Below are 25572 nucleotides of genomic sequence, written 5' to 3'. Positions count from 1 at the left end.
CCCAGCCCGAACGGAGAGACTGTAAATAGAGAAAGGTAATCACAGTTTCTCAGTCTTAAACACCTGTTTTCATGGTCAAGGATATAGCCAAGTTTGTTTGATGCTGAGAATACAAGAGCTATAATTGTTAAGATGTTTTCCTTTCTTTGTCACATCCCTGAAGTAATAAATTCTCAGGAACACTGATTGCATAAATTTGCGCTAGCTGAGATGAGGTTGACATTTTCCTACTTCTCTGAGCCTTTCATCAGGCCAGGAACCAGGCAGCTTCATGCAAGACTGTAAAAGCATGAGGGGAAACTCTGAGGTGCAAATTTCATCTCGCTATATATGCATCTCCATACATGGTAGGGAGCTGCCTTGGAACCTGTTATGCTAGTTATCTACCATCAGACTGCTTCCCTTAGCAGCGTTTGAAGAATGAGGAAAGCATACACATAATGATTTATAAATATTGTATGTGGACAAGTTGATCTGCTTGGTGCTATTCTGTCAGAAACTCAAAGAGATGACTGGAAAGAAATCAATAGAAAACAGAATAGTATATAAAAATGCAGTCAAAAGATTTGCAGTATTCTTCTGGAAAGACTAATTATCAGGGAGGGCTAACCAAGCTGTTATGGCTTAACCCTCCCACATCTGAGGTCAGGATCAAATGGGATAGTAAATGATAGAAGGAAAAAAACCCTCCGGCTTTATTAAAGAGATTGGGTTAGTTGTCACAAGTAACTGAGGACTCCTGATAAGCAGTGAAAAGCATGCAAGAAAACAGGCAGATACCCATGATTTACAGCAGGCTAGATGTCTCTCCCAACTCAGAGATGGCTTCACTGAAGAGACCCTGCAAAGCTTTATAGGAAAATAAGTATATATTTTGCCCCGATTGTTGTACATCTTTCAGTGAATAAATAATACTCTTATTTTGAAGGAGCTAGGTTTGAGCTACTTTAATTATCCACTACCACTGGCTCCTGTAATGGGGATTAAAAATGCGCAACATGGCCTGGCTTTCCAGAGTTAAAATAGATACACAGACAGCAAACAAGTTGATTGCAGCAGCCAGATCCAAGGAGGACAACATGTAGAAACACCTATTCTCAAAGGGCACGCTTAGGAAGGTCTAAAGCACCACATCCGTAAGCATGAGCTATGGGACTATTCATTTAGGGCAGGTTTTGCCTCCTTTCTTGCATCTGCTCATCATTAAGGTCAAGGATCTGAATGCCATCCTCGCCAACCCCTTCATTCTGAGTGAGGTATAGAATTACAATCTGAATCAGGACTAACATCCATATGGAATGGTTCTGATTCTATGGCTACAATGGAAAAATACACATACTCTCTGACTTCAAGGGATTCAGTATCCTTACTAGAATACTTTGCTGTTTGAGTCCACCTTCCGAATTCAAATTCTCATCCTGTTCCATGCTTAAGATGTTAAGATGTGGGGTCTTAACCCCACAGCTCCTATACATTTCAATAAAAACTACCACGTACAGCAATACTGCTTTCTTGTATGACTGCAAAGCACAATCCAAACCATGAAAACCAAGTCACACCAACAGATTATGTCAGATTATTACTAACACAGGCACAGTCCTGGTATAAACACAGCCAGTCGTTTGCACATGTTTAATTACAGAATATGCCTCCATAATTTAATAGGATAATTATTGTTATTGTACTCATCCCGGGAGTTAGTTTTCTGAGGTAAAAGAGGCAGGAGAGCAGATTCTGAAAGACGAAGGGGTAAGGCACCGAAGATTTTTACCACACAAACATGAAAGAACTGTTGGTTACTGTGTTGACCCTGTAACTCAGTGGAAGGCAACTGCCCAGCAAAATCAGGACTCTGCTAGAACTGTGCCCTCCGCAGCCAGCATTCTGACCAAAACCACCGCAGTCTCACAAGTAAACCCACCTTGTGCGAACTTCTGATACGGCTTGGTCTCTTTCCTTCGGTGTGACTACGGAAGGGGCTAATGCTGTTCCCCTGTGCTACCGAGCCAGTCAGCCTTTGCTGATGAACAGAGGCTGCCGATAGCAGAACTGTAGCACAGACCAAGGACAGCTTCAGGCCCACATCAGACACACGCCTGATTAATTTTAAAAGTTGTACTTGCTTACAAGTGGTCTGACGCAGGTTTCGAGCCACAACAGCAGGTTAGCCAAACTGGTTATAAACAGGCTTTCTCACTGGAATCAGTCTGAGAACATTTAGGGTTTTTAACAGAGGATGGACTCTGCTAGCAGAGAAGTATAGAGGGTCACGTATCAACTGGCCTATAATGCTGGACACAGGGAGGTTTGTGATCAAATGAGCCCATTTTTCTGGTGGCAGGTTCCTGACTTGCTGTCCTTCACCTCGAGAGGTGGCTGCCTGCTCCGCTTCGGCACAAGGAGCTGGCCAGCTCCCACCGCGCGGCGCCACCTTTCTCCCTCCCCTCCGCGACTTTATCCGGTTTCGTTTCTCCACCGACCCCGACTCCTGACGCCAACAGACACCGGGCACCCCCGGCCGCTCCCGTCGCAGGCCGTGCCCACAGAGGACGCGCGGCGGGAGGTGACGTCACTCCAACCCCCCCCCCCGCAGCTCCGCGCCCTGCTGCGCACGCGCCCATGGGCAACGGCCCGGTACGCGCACGCACGCGCACGCACAGGACCGCCCGACTCTTCCCCGCCCGCTGTCAACAACCAGCGGGCGGATCCGCCCCCGGCCCTCTGCGCATGCGCCACCCGCAGGGGCGGGGGTGTTTTTCTCCGTCTCCCCCCCGCCGCTGGCACACCTGAGGCGCCCGAGGCGCATGCGCGGGGCAGGCGGCCAGGGGGTGAGTGAAAAGCGGCTGCGAGACGCGCAGGCGCAGGCGGTGCCACCGCAGCCTGCGCAGGGACCGTCGGTCGGGGTCGGGCCGGGAGCCGTGACGGGATGGACGAGGACGTGCTGACTACCCTGAAGATCCTCATCATCGGCGAAAGCGGCGTCGGCAAGTCCAGGTGAGGGGGCGCCCGCCTCCCCCAGCCTCTTCTGCCGTGACGCGGGGCACTGGTCGGGCCCGGCCTAGTCTCCCGCGGTGCCGCGTTGGACAACCCCACCTGCGCCTCAGCGGCCGCCCGGCCTGGGCGCGGCCTGCCCTGTGGAGACTAGGCCTCGCGGCGGAGGCGGGGGGCTTCCTCGCCCCTTCTCGGCCAGCCCTCCTGCAGGGCGGGGGGGCAGCCCCTTCTCGGCGCTGCCTGCCTCTTCCGCAGCTCTCCCCCAGCCGCCGGCCCCGCGGCGGGGAGGGGAGGGGAGAGGTGGTGTCAGCCTGACCCAGTTGGAAAGGGAGACGAAGCAGAGCTATGCCGGCCTGGCCAGGGGGATCTGGGCCTCCCTGTGTCCTGTGTAGCCTTGTGTCGTGTGCATCCCCATAGCTCTGGGGTTAATCTGGTCCATAACATGTACATGTAGAGTCACAAGTGACCTAGCACTGTGCTGGGGACACACACACATGTATACAAACGACACAGGGGCATATAAGGTAGGCAGTAAAGTAGTTCTACCACTATTCTCAGCTGATTAATTATACTGTTTCTCAAGTACTTTGAGGTTGATTTCCTCCCCCTCACTCCAGTTGCCTACCCTTTTCATGGTTTTTGTCTAAGCTACTTTTTTTGTCTTTTAGTATTTTTTTTCTTTAACTTTTTTTTTGTTAGTGCCATAGATCTGAGCTATAAATGCAGGAGGGCATCTGGGAATGTACCACACTAGTCATGTTAGATTTTGTGATTTTATGGCAGTGATCTGAGTCTTCTACCATGACCCTAAATAACACATAAGTTGCTTATTAAAAAAAAACAAAAAACAAAAAACCAACAAGCCTTATTTGTTAAAAATCTGTCAGTCACTCCTTTGAGTTAGCTACTGAATTGATAATCTAGTACAGTAGGCCTCTGGTGACAGACGTGATCTGAGCAAATTTTGTTTAGTTGAGGTCATCTGTTTTGTGTGTGACCATATGGAAGAACTTTTCTTGAGACGGAGAGTATGTGCAGTATTTTTGTATACCTACTTACATGCTTATTTCTTCACATCAGAAAAGTTGTTAAAAGAGGCTTTGTATAGAGGAAATGAAACTGCTATGAAACAATAAGAGTACAGTTGTTCAGGCACAGGGCATTAATATTGAACTGTTCCTGAATTTGCATCACTTTCCTAATCAAGTAATAGGTAAGGTCAGATGTTAAACTTGTGCTGGTGTAGTGTAGTAGGTGGTTGGGAGTCCTGGCTTCTGAACCGAACGCTATCTTAAACTTGGTCCCTGTGGTGTGCTGTACTTTGTAGAAGAGGATATCTGCATATGAAAGAAAGGTGGGGAAGGTAGAAATTGGCTGGGCTTAGCACTCAGGACTCTTAAACTGATGTTTTTATTCTAGAGGCTGTATTTCGTCTGAGTGAAACCAGTTCTGGTTGTAACTAAAAACAGCTGCTCTTAAATAGCATTCTAATACAACTGTCTGAACGTACTCGTAAAAAAACCTATGTACTATCTATTTTTGTTTAAATTTAAACTATTCTTTGGTAAATAAATCTACAGTCTGGTTTTAGAGTTGTGGAGTAGGGGAAAAAAGAGATTGATCTATGGTTAACTTTGGAGTTACCACCCAGCCTTATTGAAGTAAAGAAATTTCAGTAGTCACTTTTCTGTCAATGAAAGGCTGTATCCAAATGGTAAAAAAGATTTGGCTGCTAAATTCACATGCAAAAAGAGAAGAGAGGAGAAAAAAATGAGATGAGGAGGGAAGACCAAAAATAAATAGGGCTTTGTTTTCTTTCTGTAGCCTGGAAATGAGTAGAAGCTGTCAGTCATTGCAAGCAGCTGTCTGCCACATGGTAATATACACTTGCCGCAGATACATAAGACTGATTTTAAAAACCGTGTACTGAGAATCTTTAACTTTTGCCAAAATATTTACATTTAGCACAAGTAGAGTGGCATTATGGGCACTTCTTCGAGGGACCCTACTACTATAGTGTGATGTGCTGGTAAATCTTAGTTCTTCTATTGGTAGCAAACATATCCCTCAGAATAGGGGGAAATGTTGTGTGTCTGAAAGTCCTTACATACAAAAAGATACAAAATCATGAACCAGTGGTAAGTTAATTCTACTCTTAAACTTCTGTGTGTTTTTTTTCTGATGACTATAGTCATAGAATCATAGAATGGTTTGGGTTGGAAGGGACCTTCAAAGGTCATCTAGTCCAACCCCCTGCAAGGAGCAGATGTGCTCAGTTCAAGGAGTTATTTCTGGGATGAAAAGCTGACTTGGAATTTTCTTCTCAAGCTTACAGAAATAATGTGTGAGGCAATAGGAAACAAAAAAAAATCTTACTTTTGTACTGAATTCTGAGAGAACAAAAATAGAATATGACAGAAGTAAAATGATTTGAGGAGCAGACCATGTGACTGTTGAGCCAACTGATTTGACAACTTGTGTGGTGCTTTGTTTTCAAGGAGACATACATACTCAGTAATAGATGCGAAGAGGAGGCCTGGGCTCTTGTAGCAGAGCATGTCTGCTGTATTATTGTGTTCCCTTCTTTGTTTTTTGTAGGAGAGAAATTACGGAAAAATGAGATGTGTTTTTTATTTAGCTACGTAAACTTGCTGTTACTTTCAGACTTGTAATTTATAGGCTTTCAGCAAACTACAGATATGCTGCAATAATAGTAACTCCTATTTTTCTCCCCTTCCTATCAGCCTTCTGCTGCGGTTCACAGATGATACATTTGACCCAGAACTTGCAGCAACGATTGGTAAGTATGTGCTGATGCTACCTTAAAAAAATGTGTACCAACTTCAGTACAAAATTGTGGCTTGTTCAGACTTGCCTAACTGGTACTGAAGCTCAGACATGTCTGCTTCTCTGTAAGGAAAGAATTATGTGGATGCAGTTTTAGCATGCAACGCTCACTGGTGTAGAGCATTCTCTACTGGCCTGTAGTTGTCCCTTTTATGCAAAAATACTTTCTTGTCTAGGAAAACAGATACAAATGTCACCCTTCACCATGAAAATGGAAGTCATAGATATGGGCAGAGAAAAGCTCTAGTTGAACACCTGCAATTCACTGTTTGCCAGCATTTCAGGCTAAAATGCAAGTGTAAGAGCTACTGTTATGTCTCCTCCTGATTTATCTGTGCAAGATAGCTATCATGTTGATTGAATACTAATATTGCTGTCCAGAACTTGTGTTCTGTGTAATATGATACTTGGTAGCTATCTTAAGACTTAAGACTCCCTTTAGTAGAGGATGTTAGCTCTTACAACTCTGGACAGTACTTGGAGTGTACTGGGCTCTGTGTGGCTTCTGCTTTTCCTTAGTAGGGAGGAAATTACAGTGTGGCTTTTCTCTCATACTTATTAGTCAGTTCCTTGGCAGCTAGACTCTTGAGAAAAGTTGAAGAGAGCAAAGAATCTAGAGCTGCTGGGGAAAAAAGCAGTGATGTGTCATTGCTACCTATGATACCTACCAGCAGTGAAGTCAGTTGTGCTGGAGGAGAGTGACCCAGCAGGATATACTATGTAGATTCTTGTCAAAGGAAGCAAAGTGAAACTTCTAAAAATGTGGTGCAGCTCTGTGCCAAATTGATAACTGAAGTAATGGAAAATAGAGATTTCTTTTCCACACAGTGCATTTCAATTGTGTTTTTTACTTTCTCTGTAGGAAGAGTCCTAGCTAAGGACTTGTATCAAATTTTTTCTTTGTGTTCAACTGTTGGTAAACAAAGCCAGCTCTAATTCATTACAAAGTCAATTAATTGATATATTTTTTTCATTAATGTTAATAAGATACAGGACTGCTGTTTCGTGTAAAGCACTGAGCAGGCAACAGGAAGAACATGGCCTGGTTTTGCTCATGTCATTGCTCATAAAAAATGAACTTGTGCAAGTAGCCCTACCTCCATTCATGAGGGAGGATAGGGTGGAAGGAAACAGGAATGGAACAGACCAGGTGGTGAAGATGGCAATCTTGTGTTCTAATCTAAATAGTTTTGGCATTGTATATACTTCAAATTGTGTTACTTTCTTGGTATGTCAACCATGTGGGCCAGGAAGTCAGTGCAGAATAGCTGTGTTAGCTTTCATGATGTTTTGGATACCATTAGCACATCTTTATTGGTTAGTTTTCTTTTTTTTTGTTTGTTTGTTTTTCTTAATTGTGGATGTGGTTTTTTTTTCATTCTGCTGTTCATACATAATACTCTTTACCAATGTCAAAAACTGACATCAGTGCACTATTTGATAAACTAAGGAATTATTTCCTAAAGTAATTATTCCTCTTTGGGTTTTATAAAAATGCACAACAGAAGGTGTGGTAGCTAATTGTTGGCTGTTAAATGGTAATCACTCAAGATTTACTGCTGGCAGATCCTACTCTGCCAGTAGTAGGATCTACTGGCAGGTCCTACCATCCTTCTTTTCTGATGTTAAAGGAGGAAGAGTTCTCAGTGTGAGCATTGCTTCAAATAGAATTTGAGTTCTGAAACAGATATACTCATCTGGAATGAACATGACCATTTAGCAGGAAAAGGAAGTTTCTAGAGACTGAGGAAATGCTGGCCTAGATCGCCCTAGCTGTTAGGCCCCTCGCTGATGCTTGTAGTGGTGTTGTGCAGTATTGTGACCCCAGCTGTGGAAGTCCTATAGCATGGTGTGTGGAGCACTCATGTGGGACAGCAGATTTAATTTTTTTTTCTTCCATGTAACTGGAAGGGGAACAGAATCTGGATTGTTCTTATTTGTTTTCTTTTTTAAAAACTACTGCACTGGGACATTGCTGTTTTTCTGGTGAATGTATTGCTAAGAAGCAACATGTCAGCTTTAAACTCAGGACAGGATTTACTGTTTGTATAGATAAAGTACTTTGTGTTCTTAGAGATAAGTGTTTCCTGCTGCATGAAGACAGATTCTAGATGCCAAATTCAGGTACTCGCAAGATGGTGAAATGCCAAAATATTGTGTGAATCTTGACCTGGATTTCTTTTTGTGCTGATTAAATACTAATATGTTTTGAGTTTGGGAACAGAAGACCTTTTCCTGTTGAGACTGCAGTGTGGTGCTTTTCCAAAATGAATGGATTGACTGTAAATAATGTTACGTTTCAATGTTATCTACATACTAACTACTGAACTGTTAAAGTGGTTATATTTTTTTTTTAATTTGGATTTGAAAGTGAAGAGATAACATGCTGTAGGTGTTAAAAAACCCAAAACAGCAAAACGAAGAACAACTGCACACAAAACCACAGTGCAGGGGAAAGCCTTGGCTGCAGCACAACTGGTTGCTTTCAATGACCTGTTGAGATGTACCTTATCTTCATAACTTGTAGAAACCTACTGGGTGCAATTGAAATGAAACCCTAAACTGTTGTTTTGGGCTTTTTTTGTTCAGAATTCTGTAAAAATCCGGTGGTATTCTCAGAAGAATGAACTGCCTTGGGGAAATATTTTTACTTCAGTAGCTTCAGTTGGATTAACCATGTTTTATTCAATCTAGCAGATCGCCTGTACTCCTTGCATTCTCTTGAGGCTAACCTGTTCACCAGGCTTCATCACAAGGATCTTACCAGACTATATATATATCTCTCAGTATTTTCTGGTGTCCTTACTGCTCATGCTTGTCTGTACTTGCTTGCTCTTTGTATGAGAGACTCTAGATAAGTGTTCAGTGCAATCCCTATTTCATGAGTGAGGTAATGTATTGCACAGATCTGATATCTTAACTTTTTAGCCTTCCTTGCACTTTGAGTCCTCCACCTCTAAGCTATCCAACTTGTCAGTTACCTACAACACAAATAATAACACTCAAGCTGATTTTGCACTTCCTGTAAATACAGTGTGGCATACTGGCCTAGATGCAAGACCAGCGTGAAGGCGACAGAGCTATTCCTTGCGGATTGTCACTCCATAGTATATTAGTGTGTAGTGCTGAGGCAGTAGGTGTCAACAGACAGGAGTACAGCCTAGTAGAGCTGTTTTGTTTCTAGCTGCCTTCCAAGGTGTGGTGAAAAGCACTGTCAGCTTTCTGTTGTCAAGGGTAGAAACATCACTCTTGCAAGCTCAGAACTGAAACTTGTCACACAAACATGTCTGCATTTCACTGAAGTATTCAGGGAGCATAAGTACCCTGTTTGTACAATTTAACAAGATTTTCTTGAGCCCTGCATTTTTTCTGCTTGTCCTCTTTTATGGCAGATTGATAATCAAAAACCTAGTTATTTAAAAGATTTATTTTGTAACTGGCTTTTGTATGTGTATGTGTTGAGCTCCGTGGTTTACTAGAATTACATTTGCTGTGTCTCAGTTGCTTTAAAGGATATATTTTGGTGTGCTATTCATTTTCATACTTTTGCTTTTCAGTAATCAATCTATAACACAAGAGGTTTATTTGCTATTTTAGCTTCTTAATTTACTTGCATTGCTCATGCAGAATTTAAAGCCCTATCTTTTAATTTTAAGCCAAAAGCAAGGCTAACTTAAAGGTGTATATGTACTTTCCATTAAATGAAAATTGCAGAACTGTTCAGGCATGAGATACTAAATCTATTTACTAAATGGGAGAAGGATACTGTGGCTTCAAAATACCCCAATACATTTGTCCTAAGAAAAAAGTTTTCCTTCTTGAAACTATTGTGACATACTTTTGATTTGTACATTAAGTGTCTGATAGACTTGTAATAGCTACAGTTACATGTTTTGTCAGGCTAATGAATAAAAGAATGTGCTGTGAGCTGTTGGACATCTTGGCTGAGCAATGGTGTTTTTTACTGTTTAGGGAAAGAAATATGCACTTACAGTGGAAGAGGAGATGCTGTTAGTCTAAAAGTTACTGCTGAATGCTGAAAAATTGACAGGACAGGATGTTCTTTAGGATCAATTTAAATCAACTTGCTAGCATAGCAATCTTCTATGAGCTAGGGAAAGTTCTAAGAACTGGTGTTTAAAACAAAGTTAATGGTGACTATTGTTTTCTGTGAATATAACGCTAGAATAATATACCATCCTTGTGCATGGCATGGAGCATTATGTTACTGCTAAGTTAGAGACTAAGAGTCATAGTCCCTGAAAAAATGGAGTTCTGTTCAGTTACTACAAAAGTTAATGTACTGTGGCAAAATTTTGCTTGGAACAGAGTATGGGCTTCTTCCAGTGCAGGACATAGTCTGAAAATCACTTGACACTTTAGGGAACACTAGTGAGCTGAAGCTGTGAAACAGTGAAATAAAAACTGTGTGTATTTTTTTAAAAAAACGAAGCTCTTTTAAACCTCAGTTGCAGTGAAGCTGTAAATCTGCTTGCAATGTGGCGTTTCTTTAACATCCTGTGTACCCTCTGTGACTTTAAGTTGAATGTATTTTGGCAGCTGTTTGCACTTGTTTGTAATCTGCATGGCCTTGGGAATGTAAGTGCAGCACACTAATAGTAAGGTCCTACCTAAACATTTTGTGTTAAATAGAACAGAAATTCTTATTTTTTAACAAGTATGATGGCCACTGTTTTAAGTTAAAGTGCAAAAAGTTTGCTGTTGCACTTGAAAGTTCATATAAAGTTATCAACTTTCCACACTACTACTTTGCTTCAGAGCTGCTGCCTGGTAGGGAGTGAGAATCACTCCAAAAATGATTGAAGCATACTTCCAGTTACTTGCTATTGGTAACTGAAGGCTTAAATTACAGCAAAATGGATCATAACTGTACTCAGCCTCACGAACTGATATGTGTTGCTATATCCTTTAAATTTGCATGGTCATTACAGTCTTGTCCTCTTTGGCTTGAGTTTTGTGCAGCTTGTCCTTGGTTAAGTGATAGGCTGTTAGTTCCTATGTATTTAAAAAAAAAAGAAAAAAAAAAAAAAGAAAAAAAAGGGTGGGGAGAGGAAATTGTCAGATGTTGAGGTAGATGACATACCAGTAGCAGAACTGTTACCATGTTGTCTGTCTGTTTTTCTTGGTCACTGAGTGTGATATTAATGAGTCCCTGATGTTGCCGGAATCCTTGTGAGAGACATACTCTCACATGTTCACATCATCCGAAGCTTATTTGATATGTTTGTTAGAGGAATTACTGTCATGTAACGTTATTTCTCACGGGATAGTAATCGTGTAGTAGATGAGTCTGTCTATTGGTTTATCTCCGCATGATCACCTTGATGGGACTTGGTCAGATTGTTTGAGATAGGGAAACAGAGCAAATAGCTGCCTGAATGCGGCTTGCTGCTTTGTTTTGAAAGTATGTTGTTCCTCCAGACCACAGACGTACTTGAGAAGAACACATGTATGAGTAATGAATAGAAAGTTAATCCATTGGAATTGTAAACTCATGTATTTTTGCTGGAATATGTGCTTCAGTACGGCAAATGTAGTATTTGCCTTACTTTTGTTAAATGTGTTGAGTCAATGGCTTAAAAGGCCCTTAGGCTTTTGCAAAAGCCTGTTGGCAACAAAACCTTGAATTTTGAGCAAGGCTCATAAATAGCTAATGATACTTATTCTTCCTGCTCCTTTCAAAACAAAACTCGTCTTCTGAGTTTGATTTTTTTGTTTGTTTGTTTTCTCTTTACAGTTATTTTTGAAAGAGAAAGTAGTAAGTTTGAACTAAAATATTTTCCCTCCTCTAGGTGTGGACTTCAAGGTGAAAACTATTTCAGTTGACGGAAACAAAGCTAAATTGGCAATATGGGTAAGTATCTCCAGAGTTCTTAATGTGTTACTTTGCTTTAGGAATAGCGCTGGCTTGTGTAATGTACAGCCTGTATTGAATCCTTTTCTAATTAATATGAAGACAATGTGGAGGAGTGCAGGGTTAATACTGAACCATTCAGAAGGTGGAATGAACTGGCTAAGGGGACAATTCTGTTGCCTGTGAGCTGCTTCTGCAGCACTGATTCCAGGTCTGGTTGGGATAAGAGTAGAGAAAAGGATGAATAAAATGATAGTAAATCAGTCAGACTTTAAAACAGTGAATGTGGCCATTCATGGTATTTTTTCTTTTTTTTTTTTTTTTTTTTTTGAGTAATTCATTGTTTAACTTCTAAAGAGTTAGCCCTCACTAATGTGAAACTTCCCTGTATACATTGTTCTTGTCTGGTACTTGACAGGTTTTAAAAGGGTGCACTTCTTAACCTGAATGTTTTAGGCAAAATTTAGTAGTGTGTTAACAGGTTAGAATTACTATTGCATGTTCAAATTTATGCTCAAATGTTCAAATTTATGCTCAAAACAATTTTTAGTCTAAAAGCTTTGTAGCCTTTGTACAAAGAATTCTATAGGCTCGAGGTCAGTGTTATTTGTAGCAGATGCAGCTGAAAGAAGGAGAGGCAGTGTTTGTAATCTTAGCCTTAGAGTGTTCACCATCTACTGTATTTGAAAGTAGAATTAAATTCATGGCAAGTGAAGAAAGAAAAAGTACTTCCGAGCTTTTTTTTTTTAAACATTCTGCATTCTGCAAGCCAGCCTGCACTCTATGCTTGTGTGACTTGAAGCATCTTTTGAATGTTCAGACCCAGTTGTGACTTGCTGTAGCAAGCAAGAGTTAAACCTTGTTTCTCATATAAGTGAGATACATGGCCTTTACTTCCTTGGGAAGTAGTAGTGAAACATGAAATACATATTTCATACTTTGTTGCTTTGAGGGTGTTTCATATCTCAACTAACAAACAGGATTTAGGTCTTAGTGTGACAATAGTAATCATCACTAAAATAAGTGGGTTTGACAAGGAAAATAACTGCAACAACTTGACAGACATAGATATATAGGAGGAAGACCAGACTGATAGCAGAATGATGAGTGATCATGGGATGGGCAATATTGCATAGGACTAACTTACCTTCTTTCATATTGGTGAAAGTGAAGAAATTATTCTGAGGTGAACTGGAAAAGAAAAGCTTGTAAAAGTTTATCATGACACAAAACCAATTTGAGATTTGTGGGATTGACTAAGTGACTTGTAGAATGTTGGAAGTCCACTTCAGTTATTCAGGTTCTTTGGCAGGGAACCATTTTGAATCCAGTGTTTCATGTGTCGTTTCTAATCTGGGGTAACTTGGATGAAGTTATTTAGATCTTCTATGTGTAAAGTCTGCAGTGAGTGCGCACTATTAACTTAATCTCTGATAAGAAAACAGCATTCTAATTTTTTTTTTTTTGCAGAGCTGTTAACGCTTTAAATTTGAGGATGTAAATTCAACTTTACTTAAAAGCAGAAGAACCTCTGGCTTATTTCTGCTTCTGCTCTGTCATAGCGTGTAAAATGCATTTACTCTCACAGTGAGTCAGATTTAATGGCACCAAGGTGATTGAAGTGAGGGAACTAGTTTTGTTGCCATGGGTTTTGATGCTTATTACAAAATCTTAGAATCGCAGCTGCACTACTAATTTTCTTGCTGTTTGTTGCTGTACTAGCTGCAGAACAAATGCTTCTGCAGAAATCGCTATCTCATTGGTATATAGTCCAGTTATTTACTACACCTAACAGTTTAAAGGTGTTTCACAGGAAAGAGTAGATAAAATCCCAAAGTTAATGGTGCAGTAAAACAGCAGAGGGGAGTGTAAACTCTGTTAATCTGGTAGTTGAATATTTTTCAAATCTGATTTTGAATATTCATTAGCTGCAGAATACCTGAGAGCTAAACTAGATTCTGCTCAAATTCTGATTAATGGAACTTTCTGAATGGCTTTTTAGGATACTGCAGGTCAGGAGCGGTTCAGAACATTAACACCCAGTTACTATAGAGGTGCACAAGGTGTTATCCTGGGTAAGTATAACTTTACATGCTAATTTGAAGAAGTTTGTGGTTTTCTCATGTATTGGAGTTATGCAAACTCATATAACCTTTCTGTAATATCTAATTGATAGTAGAAATCATTCTATCTGTGTTTTACAACTCGTATATTAAAGGTTCTTGAATTTGATGTCTGACCTCTTTCTCATTTAGTCCATCTTTCCTGCCTGAGAGGCACCAATTTTTGCATGAGTTTAAGAGCTACTGCTATTTGAAGGAGTAGCTTGGAGCTGTTCCTGTGCTGCCAGGAATTTGCCATTCATTTATTACTTTTATTTTTTTGCCTGTGCTTACTAAGCCCAGAGTAAAAACAAGAGTTTTCTCTTCTCCTCAGTGTATTCTTTCTGTACCAGTATGTATACAGCTTTCTCTTTTCTTTTTTCTTTTTTTTTTTTCCTAATGAAATTCATATAAACACTGTGGAGTCTAACTGGGATTTTTTGCAATTTGTGTCTCTATACTGATGGGATGTTACACAGTCAGAATCACTTAAAGACTAGCTAGGAGCATAAAAAGCATCAATCTGTGTGGGAGAAGCCTAGGCCAAAACCCATAATTGCAACTTCACATTGAAGAGTTTTGCTTTTCTTCCATATACGGAAACCTATTAACTAGGCACTGAACTCTGAAGTTCTGCTTCTCCACAGCTAGAAGTGAGGAGCTAACTAAAGTTAGGGGCAGGGAAGTAAGATTAATTTTTTTTTTTTAAGTTGCATCTGAATGAAGAGATTCTTCATAAATTAGTGTGTCCAGTTAAATTGTTTAACTTGGAGTAACCACTGTCATAAGGCTTCCTGGTAGGTTTTATTTTGTATGTACTGTTTCCCACGTCAGAGTTGCATTATCTTCCTGGTATAGGAAGATGCTGTCAAGGTGTGTCTTGTCAAGTTACTTAGTTGCTGGCACTGAACCTGCCACTTACTGTTGAAAGCTTTAAAAGTAAGCAAAGCACTGTCTGGGAGCTAGAAAGTGTTCCTGTTGAGATTTGATCTCTAATTTTATTTAATAATCTTCTCTGAACTATTTCTTTGTTAAACAACTTTCTAAAAATAAGATTGTTCTTGCAAGCCAAGCTATAGATTTGATTGAAACCTGAAAGCCTGTCTGCACAAGGGATGTGAGAATGAAGGAAAAAATACTTTCCTAGCTTGAAGTGGTAGTTACTAGTCGCTGGATAGAGGATTTCAGGTTTAACAAGATCTGCTTTTTGTCTGCTCTTTCAGCTCCTAGCATGGCTTATTACTTGCATCCCACACAAATGGTCAACAGCTTGAAACACAAAAATGCTGAAAGTTCAGTAGTTTACTGCTATTTGTGAGAATTTGGTGACCAGTTGACTGTTTTAGCATAGCAGTGGTGCTATACAAGTTTTAATTATCACTGATTAACTCAGTGCAAGAAGGTCATGCCATCCTCTTTGCGTATCTTTTGTGTAGTGATGTTAAGTATCCTACATCTGGGTCTGCAACTGTAGAATTCTTTGGAGAATGATATTCTGTAGCCTGTAAGCTAGGATGTCTCAAAATAAATTAGTTTGAGAACAGTACATGACTGAATCTTAAGAGTTGCTCTACATTAGTATCATCCATGATTTCAGATGGTGAATATTGAACTCATTTCCAATTGTTGTCTTGCTGTAGTAAGTAAATTGGAATTCTTGCGACTCCTTCAGTTTTGTAATTCAAAAAGCCATAATTTTTGCTCCTTTTGTAACGTAAGCTGTATTTCTTGAAAAAAATATTGTGGAAATAATACTGTTAATATCTTTCAGTTTATGATGTCACGAGAAGAGATACTTTTGTCAAGCTGGATAACTGGTTAAATGAACTGGAAACATACTGCACAAGGAATGACATAGTGAAAATGCTAGTTGGAAACAAGATTGATAAGGTAAACTTAATTCAACTGCAGTAAGTAATCTGTTGATGTATTTTGTTAATAATGCATAGTAATGCTATGTCTTATTATAGGAAAACCGTGAAGTTGACAGAAATGAAGGTCTGAAATTTGCAAGAAAACATTCCATGTTGTTCATAGGTATGTTATAGATATTTGCAGAGACCTTACTTGATTTTTGTTACATAATGAAAAGTACTGCTTCTGTAGGACTGATAGTCTTTATACATACAATCCAAGTAATGATATTTCTCAGCTGCAGTAGGTACAAAGATAATGGGTGTTCCCATTTTTTTGAAATTGTCCCTAAATATGTTTAGCTGTCTACTCTAACTGTGGGTGAGTATGCTGAAATTCATAAAGATTAAGGGTGGCATACAGGCTTTACTGTGCTCTGACAAAACTTGTTTTAGGTTTGGGGTTTTGTCTGTTTTGTTTTCCCAGCTGACTTACTAAATTAATAATAGAAGCAAAATGAAAGAGGGAAAACTGGTACTAGTGGCCGGCTTTCAGTAAAGCAAAAAGGCTGGTACTTGACAGAAATCTGTATTAGAACTGGGATGTAAAATTAAGTAGGAATATAATTAACTTATAAATGGTGGGTGGAATTGAATAACGACATAATCATGACCGGAGTAAATATGTTGGTCTTATCTTGCTGCAAAATGAGATGAGTTTTTTAGGCAAAGCCTTGTAATGATAAATTAAAGTGAGTGGTAAAGTGATTCTTTATGCATGAGTTTATTACATGGTTTTTTTTTTTTTAAGGATCAGCAGGGATTACTTTATAGGATGACTCCAGTAGCAAAGCAGTTCATTGGCATGTCCTGTCTTATACTCACATTCCTCATCTCTGACTAATGACATATCTTTGTCTGGTACCTTGCTGTGTTTCTTTTTGGCTACAGTGTCAGATACGGAAATAGAAGCTCAAAGTTGAGGCACAAGCTAAGTGCGTGGAAGATGAAAAGAAACATTAAAATTAAACTGTATATATATATCTGTATGCTACATATGCTAATTATCTGCATGACTCTGTGGAAGAACAGAGCAAGCCCTGGTGGCACTGAACAGTTTCAGATGGTATCTGTTGCTCTAGTAATACATGCTGTATGCAGATTTCTTTGGCTTAGCCAAACTAAGGCTCCTGAGTGAAATTACCTACAATTCTGCCAACTGCAGAACAAATTAGATCCCTTTTTTTTTATTTTTATCAGATGAGCTGTATCATGGAGGCTGACCCAGAACCCTACAGTATGGATCCTTCCTTCTTATGATATGGTGGTACTACAGTTCTGACTAAGGTACAGAACTGAAGTACAAAACAGCAACCAGGTTTATCGGATATCTTAAGTTAGTAGAACTCTCCTTTCTTACTGAAGTGCCTTCTGCAGAAAAATAAAGCTAAGCTATAGCTATCTCCATGTATTCTGGTGACATTCAACTTGGAAGGTATTCTGTTAAGAGTCTTCTGAGGTGCTGCCTTATTTGATGATGGAAACCTGCATACCTGCTATTTTTGACACTGCTATGTTGTTATAGAATATCTTGTAGAAGTTGTAAGTCTAGGTTGTAGGTTGAGACTTAACTGAAAGAGAAACTAAACAAGTTACTGGAAGCTATGCTAACACTTGACTTCTTGCATCCCTTCTCCAGAGGCAAGTGCAAAAACATGTGATGGTGTACAGTGTGCCTTTGAAGAACTTGTTGAAAAAATCATTCAGACTCCTGGACTGTGGGAGAGTGAGAGCCAAAACAGAGGTGTAAAGTTATCAAACAAGGAAGAAGGATATGGAGGAGGAGGAGCATGTGGTGGATATTGTTCGATGTTATAAACTTTGGGAAGCTTATTCTTTGCATATTTAAACAGATAGTGACATCTTTCTGTACATAAATTCATTAAATGCTATTTTTAGGGACCTTGCAGTTTGCACATACTTGTTTTGTATCATGGCAGTGAACACTTGTAGGAATAATGTTCTGCAGCTTTCCCAGTTTGAGAATGTTATGGTAAGCATGCCCAATTTGCAATCTTCAGGTTTTTATAAGTAGCATAAATAATGTGCAAGAACAAATGCACTAAAAATTTTACGACTGTATACATTCATCATGTAACTGTTCTAAACAAATCCATCTAACAGAAACACATTACTGCATTACTGCTCTTTTTCTTATTTTTAAATACTCTTGAAATTGTAGAACTACATAATGTGCACAGATCTTGAAGACAGTGAGCTATAAACGTCACATTTCATCTGTTCTAGTAAATACTTTTTTATAGTATTAAAAACAGTAAGATTATACAGTTCTTAGACAAATCTGCTAAATTTTTGTCTTTCAGTAGAACTGTCTGAAGTATAAATTGGCACAGGCCATAGTTGTTATCAGCTCCTTCTTGAAGAGATGCTTTGAAAGCTTCCTTTGCAAAGCTGGGGGATGCCCTTTTTTCTTTTTAATCATCACTTCAGTTGATGGCTTAACTGGAGTTTTAATCCTGTGATATTTATATACTAAATTTGTGGTACTCTTGCACTCTAGGTTTTTAATATGCAGTCTAATCTAGACTTGCTGTAGAAAGTCTTCATTTTTGGCAAGGGGTCTGAATGACATCATTGTTCTTTCATTGTGAATTAATTTGCCGTGCTTCAGTACGGATGCCTAATTTTCCTAAGTGTTTGTAATATAACTTTATCTCAAACTGTAACTCACTGTGGCTGTGAAGATCTCTTATCGCGTCTGCTTTGTGCGGCTGTTGTTCAGAAATAAAACTTTCTGTCACAGACACCAAATGGGAAGCTATAGGGCTTCTTGATCTCTGTATGGAAAAACACTATTGCAATGAGTATTCACTTGAATTTACTGTATCAAAGCCAATGGTTTGTTTCAGGAGACTTGTATAGACTAATAAATTTTTTTTTCCACAGTATTCAACTTTTCTAACCTCTTCCTATTCTAGAGTTGTATATTTTCTAGCACATACAGTTTAACAGTTCTTACAGACAAATTACTTCTGATTTCTGAAGGACAAGACAAGGATGCTGTGTTGTTTTGGTTTGTTTTGGTTTTTTTGATTTTTTTTTTTTTTTTTTTAAAGATCACTGTAGTGCAATCAGTAACTGAACTATTGGGCAGTTTCTTGTAAATACAGTGAATGACAGTACCTTTTATTACTGCAAGGTTTTGTGTAAATGTTAGCGTACATGATCTGTATTTTGCAGCAGGTCTTGGCTGCATCTGTTAAAATACACTTTATTCTTCGCAAGGAAACTCTTGTTTTCTATTCTGTTTTACACTTTCTAGAAAACAATACTGAAATTTGAGAACTTAACCATGCTAGTTGTTTTACAAAGTATTGTATCTATAGTATTGTTAATGTAGTAGGATAATTTAAATATGTAAATGTCATATTAAATATACATACATATTGTATTAAAATGTTAGATTTGTATTACTGTTTCATGCATAATATGTGGGCTGAGCAAATTTTGTTTGTTAGCCTTAAAGTTAAAGAATTTTTGGTTTTTGTGGGCTAGCAGTAGAAGGAAATTTGTAGGAGCATTAAATCTCTGAATAACTTAAGTATTTTTGGCATTATTTCAGTAATATTGGTCAAGTATCATAATGCTGACAGACACCTGTAACTTATTTTCATACCTATTTTCCCCCTCATCTGGGTGCATCTCTATGTTGGGAAGAGACCTAATTTTCAGTTTCCCACAAAAGATGCTTTTATCACAGAACCTGGGTTCATCTTTCATTCTGCCTTTGCCGGATCTGACAGCTCTTGTCAAAAGAAGGAACTGCAGGGTACTCTGAATAGCGGGTATTGTTCTGCAAAAGAATCAAGTCTCTTTCTCTGCAAAATTTTTCTGGGGACAGAGGATTGTTCTGAAACAGCATATTAAGTGAGACTGAGAGCAGTTAGACAGCTTTTTTTTTTTTAAATGCAGATGTTTTCTAATTGACTTGCAAGCAGCTTTTCTCTCCTCTTCATCTTCTAAGCAGGTTTGGTTATGTCGCTGAGGAATGGCTTCTCCTAGAGTCCCACGTTTCCTCATTGCTCTGTCAAGAAGCTGTGTACTGGAGGGGTGCTGGGTATACTGCACGGGGTGCACCATGGGCTGCAGGGCAATCCCCTCTCCAGTGCCTGGGCCACATCCTTCCTCTACTTCTTCACTGACGCTGGTGTCTGTGGAGTTGTTTGTCTCGCATCTTCTCACTCCTCTCTCTGGCTGCAGGTTGTTGCGCAGGCTTTTTTCCCCTTCTTAACTGTGTTATTGCAGAGGCGCTACCACTGTCACTAATTGGCTTGGCCTTGGCTGGTGACAGGTTCATCTTGGAGCTGGCTGGCATCGTTCCTATTTGACATAGAGAAATCTAGCAGCTGCTCACAGAAGCCACCTCTGTAGCCCATGTGCTACTAAAACCTTGCCATGCGAACCCAATACGCAGTTGGGTACTTGTGCTAGCAGAGGTTTTCTGTAGCGATTACACTGGTCTGGAAGAGCATGGCACAGCAGTTGCATTTTGCTGAATTTGCATTTGAGAATACTAAGTGGTGTTATGGTTTTTTTCTTGGCTTGCTTCTTCCATTGTTCTAAAAAGGAAGATGGGACAGGCTTCTGGTGGAGATCTCAACATGCAGGTTTTTAGTGGTTTTTTTTTTGGTTTGCTTTTTTTTTGTGTTTTTTTTTTTATTGCCAGTGGCACTTTTATCCAAACTTACAGCATCACTTTTCCTGTTCTACTGCAATAATGAGATCAAGAGCTGGTTCAAAGTAAGTCTTAAAATGAAAATGTGAGTTCAGTAAGTCCCTAAACCACACCAACGACTGTATCATCAGCCTTGGCAGAACTTCAAGAAACAGTCGTGTTTTTGCTACTATCGTACCATAGTGGGAACAGCTCTGTATGCTTCATCTTGTTAGTTCCCTGGTTTGCCAGTAACCTGAAGGATATATAACGACCTACAGTAATCCTTCTAATCTTCCCCCATAGCTTAGTGTAATAATCCTTTGTTTTGAGGCTGAACTGGATGGATTTTTTCAAGCACTTGAAAAACTTGGGCAGCCTATGTTGTGATCAGCACAAATTATGGCTATTTAGCTACTGGAGGATTGATATAAGTGGGCTGGATGTAGCACCATTAACATATGTGCTATCTTCTTCAGAGCTCCTGTAGTCTTCAGTGTATTGCTGTCCTTCATCAAGGTGTCAAGAAGCAATGTTAGTATGAGCAAAGCTTTTCCGCGTTGCCAGACAAATCATTGCATGGTCTTCAGAGTTAGTTGAGCCTTCAAGGGCAAAATATAAGTTGTTTTTCCTGGTCGCTTTCCAACAGCAATAGCTTTTGGGGAAAAAAAGCAGCTCTCTGTTAAAACTGTTTCAAATTTTCTAAGGTTTCCACATATCTTGCTCTTGAGTACCTGTGGCACCTTAATTAAAAATTGATGAAGGATTATACAGGCAAAGAACTGTGAAGGTGTGTTTCCAAACTACTGTGTCCTTATACTGTGTCTGATTTTAATGCAAGAGTAAGACGTTTTGTCCTTATACTTGTGCCTGAGTAACGTCTGATCCTTTCTGTTGGAGTTAAAATGATCATGATGATTAATTACTGAAGATTCTTTTTCCCCCTTGTGCTACTAATTTCTGTAGCATCTATGCACTTTTTCCATACAATGATAGCAAAGTTCCTAGTGAAGTTCTAGAATTCCGAAGCTCTACTTTTTTTTTTTTTATTTTAGAAGCTCAAAAAAGACAGTAGGAGGCTTAAAATAAAACGTGTTAAATCATGATTGGAGGGAAACTTTTCTAGTGTTTTCTATGTATGATCAGCTCTGGATTTACTCGGTACTGGGAACAACGTTGGATCCTTTTGACAGGAGTGCTTGGTTTTCGGTTCTTAATGCTTGTCAGGCTGGACTTGCTGATCTGAGGAGTCTGGCTATCAAGATGTTCATGACAGCATGAATCTTGTTCTTCAACATAGCTAGATATGGAGCTCCTCATTACTATTTAGGATTAGGAGCAAAGCTGTAAACTGGAATTCAGGAAAAAGTAGTAGCAGCTGCCCAAAGTGTGAAGGCAGTTTTAATGATACATAATACATTACATTATATACACAAAATATATAACACAATTATATAATTTACCATATAGTAAACATACTATTTAATACAATTAATAAAAACATTTTGTTTTAATAATATACTTTTATTAAAATATATAATGCACTATAGAAATATATATTTTATAGTAATATTTTATATTGGTTAGAGATTATGTATCATCTCTGAACTTCAGCTTCAGACATAATGAATTATTTTAATTCAGGGTAGGTATGACAGAGGTACAAAGCCTGTGGGCAGGTGTCATCCGGAAGAACAAAAGGATGCCTGCCTATGGAAGCAAGAGTAAGGCTTTATATACTGATGATGCCTGAGCTTGGTATGAAATCAAAGCTGAAGTTCTAGATTAATTGGGTACTCAGGGTGCCAGAGGTCAGAGATCACAGCTGCATAAATGGGATTTGACTTAAATTTTTCTACTGAACAGTATCCTGAATCACAGAATGGTTGAGATTGGACGGTGTCTCTGGAGGTTGTCTGGTCCAATCTCCCTGCTCAAGCCAGGGCACCTACAGCTGGTTTTCTTATGGAATTCTGGCACAATAACACATCAGGTTTGTGGCAGCAATGTGCCAGCAGTACTGGTCTGTTGCTGTCCTGAGATGACAAAATGTAAAGCAGATACAGCAAAATACTGTCTTGAAAATGAATTCCTTTTAAAAGTTAGAAAGCTTAATCTCTGCAAGGTTGTGCTTTGCAGTGCTGCTGACAATGTTGTTGTTGGAGTCCTGTAACTCAACTGTATAAGCACAGGAAGATGTGTGGGTGATTATTTTAGAATGTTTGAGCAATTTTCTTTTGGAGGAATAGGAACTGGTAGGTAGAGGAAAATGTGCTTTCACTAGCAGCGGAATGCCTCTCCTAGTATGGAGTCTGACAGAGAGAAGCTTCCTTTCCCTTCCTCTGGTGTTTTAAGCTGTATGCTAAGGGGATCTATGCCATGTGCCTCAAAGCTGTGGAGCAGGACTGTTCCACAACATGCACTGGGGTCTTGCTCCACCAGCTGCTTCCATGAGGAGCTAACGGGGGTGATGCTCTGCTCCTGTCCGGCATGCATGCCCTAGTGTCCTTCCCATGGGATCGCTGGCACAATGCGAAGGTGCAGATTCAGGTTTCATAATAATGGTGTCTCAGTTTCCAATGTAATCTGTTGGAGCACTGACAGCATCCAAGCTTTGGCATTTACATTTGAATTAAAAAATTGTTGTTTTTCAAGATTGCAGGCATTACTTACACAGGCTTTTCTGTCCCTTACAGTGTTTGAGCCAAAGCTTTGTAGGAGAAAGACTTACTAAATTAGCAGATCAGTGAGAGGTCCTTTTTCAGGTCTGTGAAATGGCTGCAATAATGCTATTATTGCAGCGTATTGCTCTTTCTTGATGTGAACCAGAAGATATAACAGTACTCTTTTGTGTCAGGTCTGAATGCTTGTGCCTCCCTCTACATATGCAGCAATCCAGGTGGAAAGATGGTAAATGAGTAAGGGTGTGAAAAGCATCACTAGACTGTTAACGTGGCGCAGATGTGGGCGGTAGTTCAGGTACTGGCTAAAGCAGCGCAGAGCTCAATAGTTGAATGTACCCCTCCAGAAAGCAGGTTCCCCTTCCAGGCTCCTTCCTGGGTCTTTTCTGGTTTGGTGCTGCAGGGAGCATTTTTGGGAATGCACCTGCTCTGGCTGTGAGGTTTAGCTGTCCCATCTTGCTCCAGAGGCAGGAGCACCTTCCTACCATGCTATTTCTTTCTTCTAGTATTGTGCACTAACTGGTGAATGGGATGAAGGAAACTTTTGTTATTTCACAGGCAAACTTGATGAAATATGATGGACAGGCTAATAAATTCCTATGGATTCAGCCAGGTGAGTTTAACCCTGGGAATACCCTGCTGGCTACTCTTCTCCCTTTAAACAGGAAGAGAGAGCCATATTTTAGTCTTGTGATTTCCTTTTGCCTAGAGAAAAGAGGCAAACTGTGTGAGGCTGGTGCAGCCAAAAAGAAGTGCAGTGAAGTGAGCTGCAGATAGCCAGCAGTGATACCTGAAGGCCTGCAGTGACAGGCTCCCTTTCTCTTGCCCTCCTCAAAGTGTGAGTAGCAGTCTTCTGAGCTTAGTGGAAATTATTTGCTATGTATTTCACAGTACTAGTCAGAAAAATAAAAGCATTGAGATGTATTTGCCATGCCCTCCAGAGAAGTCAAAACTATTTGACAGTATACAGATTGGAACATTTTATACTAGCTTGAAGGCTGAATACATCCTTTGTTTGCAGACTTAGCCTGGGAAAACAGAGCAGGAAAGGACTTTAAGACACCACAGTAGTCTTTCTCTCCTCTGAAGAAAAGATCAAGTACACTCAAACCATTCATGTGTTTAAAATATTCTTACAAGAAATCCAACAATGAAGATTTTACTGCCTCTTCAGACAACTTCTTCCACTATTTTTGGAACCTTAGTAATAGAAAGCGTGTCCTTCTCTTTAACCTTTATTTCCCTTGCTGTAATGAGTGTTCCCTGTGGCTGGGGCTGCTACTGAAACCTGTGTTTGCGTTTGCCGGGTGATCCCTATGTGCCCAATGGAACCAAGCTGAAGATTGTTTCATTTATATTGTGTAAAATAAAGAAGCAGTTGCATTTCCTGCTGGACAGGAAAGCTGTTTGTTGTAAAGGAGCTTGATCCCTAGACGTCAATGGGCCCTGACATTATCCACCTGAGGGTGTTAAGAGAACTGGCTGATGTTGTGGCGAGATTGCTCTCCATGATCCCTGAGAAGTCCTGGAGATTGAGGGACATCCTAGAAGACTGGAAGAAGGCTAATGTCACCCCCATCTACACAAAGGGCTTAAAAGAGGAACCAGGAAGTTATAGGCCCATTAGTCTTAAATTCAGTGACTAGGATAGCCCATTCCAGCTGGGGAAAGCCTGCAGGGATTCACCAAGGGCAAATCATGCTTGACAGACCTGGTCACCTTCTATGACAAAGTAACCTGCTCGGTTGATGTCAGGTAAGCGGTGGACATTGTCTACCTGGACTTCTCCAAGGCTTTCAATGCGGTTTCCCACAGCCTGCTCCTGGAGAAACTGATGTGTTACGGTCTAGACAAGTGGTCTGTGTGGTGAGGGGGGAACTGGCTGACAGGCCACATCCAGACGGTGGTGGTAAATAGTTCCTTTTCCAACTGGCAACCTGCCACACGTGTGGTCCCCCAGGGATCAATATTGGGCCCAACGCTGTTTAGCATCTTCACGGGTGATCTGGATGATGGGATCAGGTGTACCCTGATGAAGTCTGATTATGATACCAAACTGAGTGGGGAAGTGGACACTTTGGAAGGGAGAGCCACCCTGTGGGAAGGCGTGCCTAGGCTGGAAGAGTGGGCTAACAAGAACCTTGTGAAGTTCAACAAGGACAAGTGTAAGATCTCGCACCTGGGAAGACATAATCCAGGAGTGCAGCACAGGGTGGGATCTACTGGGCTGGGGAGCAGCTCAGTGGAAAGGGACCTGGGGGTCCTGGTGGACAACAAGCCCAATATGAGTGAACAATGTGCTGCTGTGGCAAAGAAATCCAAGGGGATGCTGGGTTGGATCAACAAGGGCATCACCAGCAGAGATAAAGAAGCCATTGTCTCACTCTACTCAGAGCCTGGCAGGCCACATCTGGAATACTGTGTTCACTTTTGGTCCCCACTACACAAAAAAAGATGTGGACAGGCTGGAGAGGGTCCAGAGAAGTGC

The 25572-nt window shown here is 40.2% G+C and overlaps 1 protein-coding gene across 1 annotated transcript; it reads left to right on the top strand.

Annotated features, from left to right (window-relative positions):
* The first annotated feature begins 2765 nt into the window (after positions 1-2765).
* On the top strand, positions 2766-19290 carry RAB18 (RAB18, member RAS oncogene family). The gene is made up of 7 exons (XM_086742110.1): positions 2766-2994; positions 5736-5791; positions 11652-11713; positions 13716-13788; positions 15587-15705; positions 15786-15852; positions 17368-19290. Exons 1-7 carry the CDS (start codon positions 2927-2929, stop codon positions 17544-17546), a joined length of 624 nt encoding a protein of 207 aa, XP_086598236.1. The 5' UTR covers positions 2766-2926; the 3' UTR covers positions 17547-19290.
* Positions 19291-25572: the final 6282 nt, after the last annotated feature.

The sequence above is a fragment of the Chlamydotis macqueenii genome, chromosome 2 (assembly GCF_036417535.1).
Source record: "Chlamydotis macqueenii isolate bChlMac1 chromosome 2, bChlMac1.mat, whole genome shotgun sequence".
In the NCBI taxonomy this organism is placed as follows: Eukaryota; Metazoa; Chordata; class Aves; order Otidiformes; family Otididae; genus Chlamydotis; species Chlamydotis macqueenii.
The sequence above is the reverse complement of the archived record's forward strand: the minus strand, read 5'-3'. Positions and strand labels throughout refer to the sequence as shown.